This window comes from Phalaenopsis equestris, unplaced genomic scaffold (assembly GCF_001263595.1).
Source record: "Phalaenopsis equestris unplaced genomic scaffold, ASM126359v1 Scaffold000002, whole genome shotgun sequence".
In the NCBI taxonomy this organism is placed as follows: domain Eukaryota; kingdom Viridiplantae; phylum Streptophyta; class Magnoliopsida; order Asparagales; family Orchidaceae; genus Phalaenopsis; species Phalaenopsis equestris.
Genome location: NW_018164444.1, coordinates 3,514,974 through 3,524,969, shown reverse-complemented (window position 1 = coordinate 3,524,969; position 9,996 = coordinate 3,514,974). Strand labels below are relative to the sequence as shown.

The 9,996-nt window shown below is 35.6% G+C and overlaps 1 protein-coding gene across 1 annotated transcript in view; it reads right to left on the bottom strand.

The window, feature by feature from the left end:
• LOC110034398 (ferredoxin-dependent glutamate synthase-like) overlaps positions 1-9,475 on the bottom strand; it is a 28,038-nt gene extending 18,563 nt beyond the window's left edge. The window contains exons 1-7 of the mRNA XM_020738668.1: positions 8,834-9,475; positions 7,224-7,536; positions 5,047-5,489; positions 4,802-4,933; positions 2,283-2,381; positions 1,954-2,024; positions 330-426 (exon numbers count right to left, since the gene is read on the bottom strand). Coding sequence (XP_020594327.1) covers positions 330-426; positions 1,954-2,024; positions 2,283-2,381; positions 4,802-4,933; positions 5,047-5,489; positions 7,224-7,536; positions 8,834-9,109 — 1,431 coding nt within the window. The 5' untranslated portion in view covers positions 9,110-9,475. The remainder of the gene's footprint in view (positions 1-329; positions 427-1,953; positions 2,025-2,282; positions 2,382-4,801; positions 4,934-5,046; positions 5,490-7,223; positions 7,537-8,833) is intronic.
• Between the last annotated feature and the right edge of the window lie 521 nt (positions 9,476-9,996).

The window sequence follows — 9,996 nt, the reverse complement described above, 5'->3', positions numbered from 1 at the left end:
ATTGCATCCTATTTAGTGTCATATTTTCATTTAATTCTAATAAATTAAGATCATTTTTTATACAATATGCCCAATTCATCTTAGGCCTACCTTTGCCTACCTTTGCCTTTCTTAACAAACGTCGAACTTTATACAATATGCCCAATTCATCTTAGGCCTACCTCTGCCTTTCTTAACAAACGTCGAACTTAAAACATCTACTATTCTAATTGGATCATCAAATGGTCGACGTTTAATATGACCAAACCATCTGAGATAAACCCAAAAAAAAAAATTAACAGCTATAATAAAAGACCTAAATAAATTTAGGATTTATAATATGTACATGCCTCAGATGCAACATAGACCATGTCATCAGCTGTCCTCCAATATCTAGCGGGGCGTAAACCATTTCGATCAAGACATGCCCCAACAGTCTTTCCATCACTGTGTAAAATAAAACAATGGCAATCAAATAGCAAAGAAAATTATTTATGCCGCAAAATAGAGCATACTTCAGATTGATAAAAGATGGAAGCTATTACAATAAGAATAGAAGGTTGCCTGGAAAACGCTGAAACAAATTCCCACCAAGAACATGAGCAATTTATAAACATTAAAAAAAAAAAAAAACACAGCTTTGGAAAGAATGCTCCTATAAATAACAGTGTACAAATGAAGAAAACAAAACAATAAAGATATAGAGTGTAATCAAATTTTATATCACGAAACTCTAATAAAGTAGAAAATTACAATCATGCATTTTATAAAAAGACAGAAAAAGGAATGAATTTTGACCACAAGCAACAAACACTACCTGCACCAAACTACACCAATAGTAAATTCATTTTTAATTCAAAAACCTGGGCCTTTAGATGAGGACTGACCACTAGTATTTCTATACCAAAATTTGTTTTAAACTATCTGATTTGCAAATAAACCCAATACCCTCATGTTCCCTGAAGATCTCTTCCTCGTGTGAGAACTCTCACATTGGACATTAGTCTCAAATAAAAAATTTTGAAAATATTAAGAACCAAGCACTAAGAGTACACCCCATCACGTAAAGCAACCAGAGGAGTCAACTTATCCTGAATCACGCTCAACCATGGTCGAAAACTCTGAGCCCGATCGAAGCTGCATAATGCATGAACCACGTAATTTTAGTTGAACTTTCAACTTCGATATGAACTATTAAGGAACAAGAACCAAGGATTAGAAGTTGGCTCAAAACAACCAATGGTAAAATCAATTTTAAACTCAAAAAAGCTTACGCCTTTGGGTGATTTAACCAATCATTTGGCGTTTCTAAACCAACATTTTTTTTTACTATCTAATGTGAAACTAAACTCAACACTCTTACATGTCCTTAAAATATTCTATAAAAATAATATGTTAGCATTCATTAGTACCATTTTCAAGAATTCATGTTAATAAAAATTTTGTTAAAAGAATCAGCATCCCTCAACTCATGCAAAGAAACATATGTAGCCATAGCCTAGAAAATCCACGTTTAATAATGAATAAATAAAATTAAGTAACAAAGCAAGCACTTGATCTTAAAGAGTATAAGCTCACTTCTTCAATTGTAACGACAAATACTACATAAATACAAGATAATGGTTCAAATATTCAATGGGTTGTCATAATGCAAAAAGATAACAGATGGGACACACTGAAAAAGCCAATTAATGAATATTAACAATATAGAATAAAAAATTCATTAACAATATAGAATAAAAAACAATGTTATAAAATAGAAAACTCTTCTTTTAGTAGAAACAAACTCCTCATCTCTACAAGAGGCAGAGTAAAATCTAAACTACTACTTGTTTGGTCCTGCGATAATGCAATACTCACATCAAAATCATCTTGTTATTTTCTAGAAAATACAAAATTGATGCGCTTCAGCCAAAATAAATATTAGCTAAAAAATATCAGTCCACAGCCATCATAGTTTCACTAAAACATTACCTGAATAGAAGCAAAGCAGGTCCGTCCCATGCCTCCATTTGCCCTTTGTAATAGTCATAGAAATCAACTGCCTGAAACATGAAAGCAAAATTGAGGACGGAAGGATAGAAAAAGAAAAACCTTACCTATAGATGTCCAAGCATAATATATGTAGTTTAGACTGGAAAGAACGAATCCAAACAACTTAATTTAATGTCAGCTCATACTTGAAAGCATGAAAAATGGAAGTTGACAAAAAACTATCAAAGTGAATAAGTATCAATTTCATGTTTCTATGATGAAAGAAAAACCGCCTCCATCAAAGAATTGGCTTTGCATGATAACATAACCTCTGGATATTTAATCATCAATGTGGGGTGGTTCTTATATGCCTCTGGGACAAGCATCATAAGAGCCTCAGCCGGGTTTCGACCGCTTCTCAGTAATAACTGCACAAAGTTAAATGATTAGAATAAGAAATTAGTTTATAAAGTGGAGAAAATACATATAAACAAGAGACAACATAGAAAGCAGAAATGATAACCTATTATCCAACAAATAATAATATCTGCTTGTGGAAATAATCGCCATCACAAACTTGCAAGTAACTAAAGTTTTATAAGAATAAAATAGTAGCACAATAACTTTCGCAACCTTACCCATAATTTTACACCAAAGAGGGCAACAAAGTTGAACTATAATATACTATACGCATAAAGCTTGTAGTTTCCAGAGGCTTTTCACCTTCCTCAACCGTGGAAAGAGAAAGAAAGGAGAGAGAGAGAGCAAGTTCACAACACCAGTGAACACTGACACTGATAATTTGAAAATTTGATGTGAAAGTGATTGGAAACCATAAAATATTCTAGGCTAATGCTCCACATGGAGTTCAATAGCCTTTTACGGCTTATAAGAACCAAGAATCAAGGTTCATTGGCTTCTTGACAAGGACTTCAGGACTTGAGAAAAAAAATGTAAAATTAGGATTCCAAAATAAAAACTTTATTCAAGAAGCCATAAAGATGGTCTAATAGGATAATGATTAAATAAAAATCATATAAAAGTTAGACACCGATTTAGAATTTCCAGATAATATATAAAGATCAAAAAAAGGGATAGAGGATGGTTAGATAATGAAAATAGGAAAAAATTAAAATGAAGACGGTTTGGAGAAGTACAAGGGGCGACTTCTGCTGTCCTCGTAGAAAATAGTGAAGGTGAGGGTAGTCGGTGACTATGTAGGAGGGATTCAAACATCAAGGAGGATCCACTACCTACTCTGCTGTCCTCGTAGAAAATAGTGAAGGTGAGGGTGGTAGTCGGTGACTATGTAAGAGGGATTCAAACATCAAGGAGGATCCACTACCTACTCTCAATTAAACTACAACTACTCCACTTGAAAAGAAATAGGATACAACCCTCCAACTGAAAAGAAACCAGAGAAAAAAAATCTCCAATAGCATACAAAGAGACAAAAGTATCCAAAATACAATTTAAACAATATTTTTATAGGAAGGAAAATAAAAGAACCCTAATGCTATTTTAAATAAGGTAAATAGAGGCCCTTAAGAGCCGAATTGTTCCTGTGGGCAGAAAATTCTGTAACAAGTTTTCCCCAACTTCACAACTCCTCCCACCAAGCTCGCCGGCCTGTGGTTCCACCGAGGGCACCAACATCATGCCCATGTCAGTAGTGTTCGCTAGGCCTTTAAACGAGTTGAGTTTGAGCTAGCTCAAGCTTGGCTCATGTACGGCTCGTTCGAAATTGCTCGCGTTCGAAAATCCTCTCATGTTCGAAACCGGTTCATGAACAGAAAGACTGGCCCTCTCGTGTTCGTGTTTGGCTCGTTCGAAATTACTAGCCTCCAGCACAACATCCGAGGATGTAAGACTGGCCCTCTACAGAAAGACAGTCACAAGCTTTTCGAATGTTTCATGATTTATTGGTCCGCTGGAGTTCATTTTATTCGAGTATTGTCATTCCCTCCAAATTTTTTTGGATCCAACAATAATGCCCATTAGATACCAGAGACTAGAAATGCATCGTTGCCTCAAGATAGCATTACTTCACTATCAATAGGCTCACACAGCAAAGAAAAATGCTCCAACACCTAAACCATTATTAAAACAATTCTTCAAACTATGCATTATTTATTTATGGCCAAAATAGAACAATAAGTAGGCTATTTTTCTACTGAGAGAGAATCTATTTATTGTAACAAATAAAGACTAAACATTAAAATTTTTCTTAATATTGTTGCATTCATATAGAAGGCTTCTAAGGGTTTGTTTGGGGCAACTGTGGCTTATTAAAAAGCTGCTGAAAAATAATATGTTATTCAAAAAGCTGTGGTGGCTATTATAATTTTTTTTTAAAAAAATCCAGACCGTAGATAGAAAGTTGTCACCACACCTAGCCAAAAACAGTGTGAAAATGTTGATTTCAGCGATTTGAAAACGCAGCTCTCTGAATAAGCTATCAAAACACAATTTACCCAAACGGTCCTGGATGCATTTTCAAAATGCACTGCACCAAATAAGTTGTCCCAAACGGACCCTAAATCACAGACCAAGTCTTGACTCCACATCAGGCGACTTGATAGAAATGAATCAACATAAAGTATAGGAATAACAGTTTGTTAACTATATGTCACAATTTTAAATTATATCACAATATGGTGTTTGTAATTCTTTATCAAAAATAAAGAGACATTATGTACATGAAGACCAAAAATAAATTTCATAATCCAAATTGTTGTCTTCTTAAGAAATCATTTAAAAGTTTACAAGGTAACAGAAATCATATCGAGAATTTTATAATATTAAACTGGAAGACCTTAAAAATATCAGATAAGTTACAAAATCATACTTCTGCAGCACTATCAAGGTTGGCTGAATCTGATGCTTTCGGGTTGCCATATGGGCGTATTTCATTTTCCCGACCACGCCAAACAGGAGACTCAATAGTTGTCTCTCGAGATTGCATCCAGTTCAAGTTTCCCTATCACACGATCTATTATATGAGTTATCACAAGGCAGCAATAAGAAGTGGCCCTTCAAAGGTGCTAAATGTGGAAAGAAATGTGTTTAACCACGATAAATCAATTTAGAGACCTGTATGGTATTGATCTCCCCATTATGACCCAGCAGCCTCATAGGCTGTGCAAGAGGCCATCTAGGACTAGTATTTGTGCTGTATCTACGATGATAGATTGCAAATGCAGACTTGTATAGGCCATCCTGTAGGTCCAGATAAAATTGGCCCAGAACAGCTGAGCGAAGCATTCCCTTGTAGACAATTGTCTGATTAGACAAAGAACAAAAGTACATCTCATCTTTCCACTCTTCTGCTTGTGCTGCTCGTTCAACCAGCTTTCTGCATATGTAAAATTCCCTTTCAATGTCATCAACACTCTCCTCTTTTGGTACTTTGATAAACACTTGTTGTATGTTGGGCATTGTTTTTCTTGCATAGTAACCAACTACTGTCGTGTCTACAGGAACAGGTCTCCAGCCGATAACCTCCAAACCCTCTTCCAAGAAAGTCTTCATGATAACTGTACAGAGCTAAAATTAGAAACTTTTGAATGCCAAAATGCAGAAAAAATTAAGGCAATTGTTAGAAGTAGTCAAATCAAGAACAATGATAATATAAAACTAGAGAAATCATCCAAAAGCGTAGCCATAGAAACAGGAAATCCAACAAACATAATCAATTGTTTATAAAAATATTTTTGAAGAAATTGAAGCTTAACAGTAACAGGAAAGTAATAAAGAAACAGAAAATGGATCATAAATGAAAAGAAGAGAAGAAATAATGTTATCTAGCAGCTTCTAATTTCATTAGCATCCAATTCAGCTAAACCTGAAAGAGTTGATGCAGAAGTATATGATTTTGCAACATATATAATTAAGTTCTCGATATGATTTTCGTTACCTTTGTTAACCTTTTACATGATTGTTTAAGAAGACTATATGGTTGGATTACAAAATTATTTTTGAGACTTCATATGCATACTCTCTTTATTTTGATAAAGAATTACAGACATAATATTGTGATATAATTTTAAATTGTGCATATAGTTAACAAACTCTTATTCATATACTTCCCGTTTAATCATTTCTATCAGGTAGCCTGATGTGGATTCGGGACTTGGTCTATGATTTAGAAGCCTTCTATATGAATGCAACAATATTAACAAAATATTTGATTTCTTGGTCCAAGATTTAGAAGCTTTATATTGAATGCAACAATATTAAGAAAATATTTAATCTTTAATCTTTATATGTCGCAACAAAGGGATGTTCCCTCTTAGTATTTGTACAAGGATCTTTTCAGGAAATAGAAACTTAAAGGTAAGAAGAAAGTGATAGAGAAGCAAAAATAGGATCATATATGAAAAGCAGATCAAAAATGATGCTATCTAGCAGCTTCTCATTTAATTAGCATCAAATTCAACCAACTTTGATAGTGCTACAGAAGTATGATTTTGGAACTTATATAATTAAGTTCTAGATATGATTTTTGTTACCTTGGTTAACCTTTTAAATGATTTATTAAGACGACTGCATTGTTGAATTACAAAATTAGTTTTGAGGCTTCATATACATATTCTCTCTTCATTTTTTATAAAAAATTACAGACACAATATTGTGATATAATTTAAAATTGGGATATATAGCTAACAAGCTGTTATCTCTACACTTTCTAAAAAAATAAAATTATATCACCATATTGTGTCTGTAATTCTTTATCTTAATAAAGAGAAAATATGTATATGAAGACCCAAAAATAATTTTGTAATCCAACAATGAAGCCTTCCTAATAAATCATTTAAAAGGTTAACAAAGGTAATAACATTCATATCGAGAACTTAATTAAATAAGTTACAAAATTATGCTTCTGCAGCACTATCAAGGTTAGCTAAATCTGATGCTTTCAGGTTGGGCGTATTTCATTTTCCTATACTTGCTGTTGATTCATTTCTAACAGACATGATCATTTGTTTATAAGGGTGTTTTTAAGCAAAAATGAAGCAACAGGAAAGTAATAGAGAAACAAAAAACAAATCATAAATGAAAAGGAGATGAGAATTGATTTTATATAGCAGTTCATTGGCACGGATAAACATGCTAAATAAATAAAGCTTTAGAAAATAAAGGAGAATAAGAGTAAAGAAAACAGAAATAAAATGGCGTCTATGCTCTAGAATTTGTTGCTATTGCATCAAAAGCCAAAAAAATGCTAGCAGAAAAGAGCAATGACAGTGAAATGCATGGAAATTGTTTACCTGTTTTTGCTGCATTCATATAATTTTCATCTTCAGGAAGAAAAACCATCCCAACACCAGTGTTACTTCTATCTAGAGAAGATATTCCCTGTTTGCTAGCCCAGTCATTGAACAGCTCCCACGGAATTGAAGTCATCAAACCAGCCCCGTCACCAGAGATATTATCTGCTCCACAGCCGCCACGATGTTCCATACAGCCAAGTGCTGTTAGAGCATCCAAAATTACATTATGGGATGCTTTATTTTGCAAGTTTGCAATAAAACCAACTCCACAAGCTCCTCTTTCTGATATCATATAATTCAAATTTACGACCTGGAAAACCATCAAATTGTTTGAATTTTGACAACTGATATGCCAAAAACATTTTTTTTTAATTTCAAGTTAAAAGTCAAAGGAAGGATGATTTAAAACAAAAAGTAAATGCTTCTATAAGTCAGTTTAAATAAGTTTCTACGCAGTATAAATGGCATTTTGTAATGCATGGGAGGGCATGTGCTTTGTGAATGGAAGAAAAAAGATGAACACAAAATACAAGTCACTTTGACATTGTCCTCTCTCATAAGAACTCAAATACTGTGTAATCGATAGATTTATTTGCTTCATTAAATGCCTCAGGTGTCACCTTGCATCTAAATAGGAGCCGTTATTTATGCCTAAAAAAATTGGGATGCCAAAAAAAGGTCAAAATCCCCATTGACCATTCTAGGAGGTTAGCGTAAGCAATAACACTAAAGCAAGCAAACACGAACTGATAGATTAATCGGGCATTCGGAAGAAATACTATCTCAAGTAGCATGGTACTTCCAAGAAGAAAGAACCACACAATCCCCAAGTAACATTTGTTACTAGTAAAATAGTGATAAATCAGTCATTTGATTTCGATAGACATCGAGGCTTGCTGATAGTGAACCAACAGAACTTGCATTTTTTTTTTTTTTTGATAAGGTAAAAAATAACATGGCAAGACAATTAATAGAACAGAATTTGGGACTGCCTATTGAGACAAATAGCAAATTTTCAACAAAAATTATAAAATTGAAAAAGATGGGCATTACTTGTACAACTCATTGTCCTGCTTGCGTCACATCAATGCGAACACATGTTCTAAAAAGTTAGGAGGGATGTGAAGGTTATTTATTGTGCACAAGGCCGATTAGTTGAACATTAAATCAAACATGATTCTTCTTCTAAGGAAACGGGATGATTGAGATGCTTTACAAAACTATATCAAATGAACGCAGCCTCAGACAGAAACCACAAAACGGCAAGTTCAGCCCAAATCTAATGGAATAAGGTTGCACTTGGCTGATACTGAACATCAATATCCGCAATCTTCACCGATTCACGATTGCAGATCATTAACTTAAACGCAACTATATTCTTTAATCATCTTCAGAGCAAGTTAGAAAAGGCTAAGACCAAATGATTAGAAAATTAGCTCAGAAACGCAGCTTACTGCTCCAAACTACCAAAAACCAATCATCATCCGGCGAAAGAATCGGAGTAAAAGCAATCAAACCTGTTTTATTATTCAATAGGCTACCACCCATCGCAATGAAATACACAACAAGGTAAAGAAAGCATCATGAGGAGTCCTCGGCAACACTACCTCGGACCGCTCCTTGCCCAGTTGCCCTTCGACAACATCCGGCGCTCTCCGTGCCCTACCTGATCCTTCGAGTTCGAGGACCGCCCTCATCACCGGCGACCAACACGTTCTCACCCCAGCATCTCTTCGCCGCCTCGACCGCCGTAGAGAGAGCCGTGCTAAATCACCGACGAGAAAGCTTCGGTACGAGGAAGACGCGAACAGGCGGTTCGAGATTGGTTGACGAGGAAGGAGCCTGGCCGACGGCGCCGGTGTTGGGTGGGAAAACGCCGCCATTCCCAGTCAGTTTCAGTTACTCTAGGTCCTGATCTTGACTAGAAACACCAAGGGCAGATTTATATCAGAAGAACCCCGACAATATTCGTGTGGAGGAGAGAAGTGCGGCCGAGATAAACAGATAGTGTGTTCGAAGAGCAAGACGTTGATAGAGATAGAGAGAGCAGACTTCTGAGCCACACGACGCCGCTCACTTCTCTCACCACCTCAAACGACCACAAGACCGAAGAGGTGCAGGAACGCCCGTCGCCCTTTATAGTCGAGTGTGGTGGGTGGATCTTGCCGCTTCTGCTACACCGCAAGAACAGTAAAGCTGCCGTGCTCCACGATGGGGGCGGGGAAGACCAGTGTTCCAGTTCCGCCGTTGAGGGGGTAGTCCGACTGCGGTCCAACCTACCAAGGATATTATTTGAAGACGGGCCCACGAGTTGCGCCTTAAGCACCCGCGCCAGTTAGCGTGTAATGCTGGGAGCCGCGCAGAGCTTCTTTGGTGTAACTAAAAATGTAATTATTATGGAATATTATTGGCCCCATATATGATGGCACTTAAAGAAATGAGTTCCTCTATTAATAATGTGCGACTCTCTCTAGCCTGAAAAGGAAAATTATTCATTTCAAAGAAGGATGCAACTATATTTCAGTAAAATTGCTATGGACTTCTGGGAAAAGTATGCATGACGTGGTTTGCTCAATTGTCATCTATGGTTTTGATAGATATATATATATATATAAACGATGACTCATAAACAGAAATGTGTATTATTTGAAGGAAGAAATAATCAACTCAAACTGAAATTGGGGTATGAGTGTTGATGGCATGTATCAATTTTATTGGTGTGTGATGGCCTCCATACTTTTTCTAAGGCTTGTAACATGTGCAGCGAAGT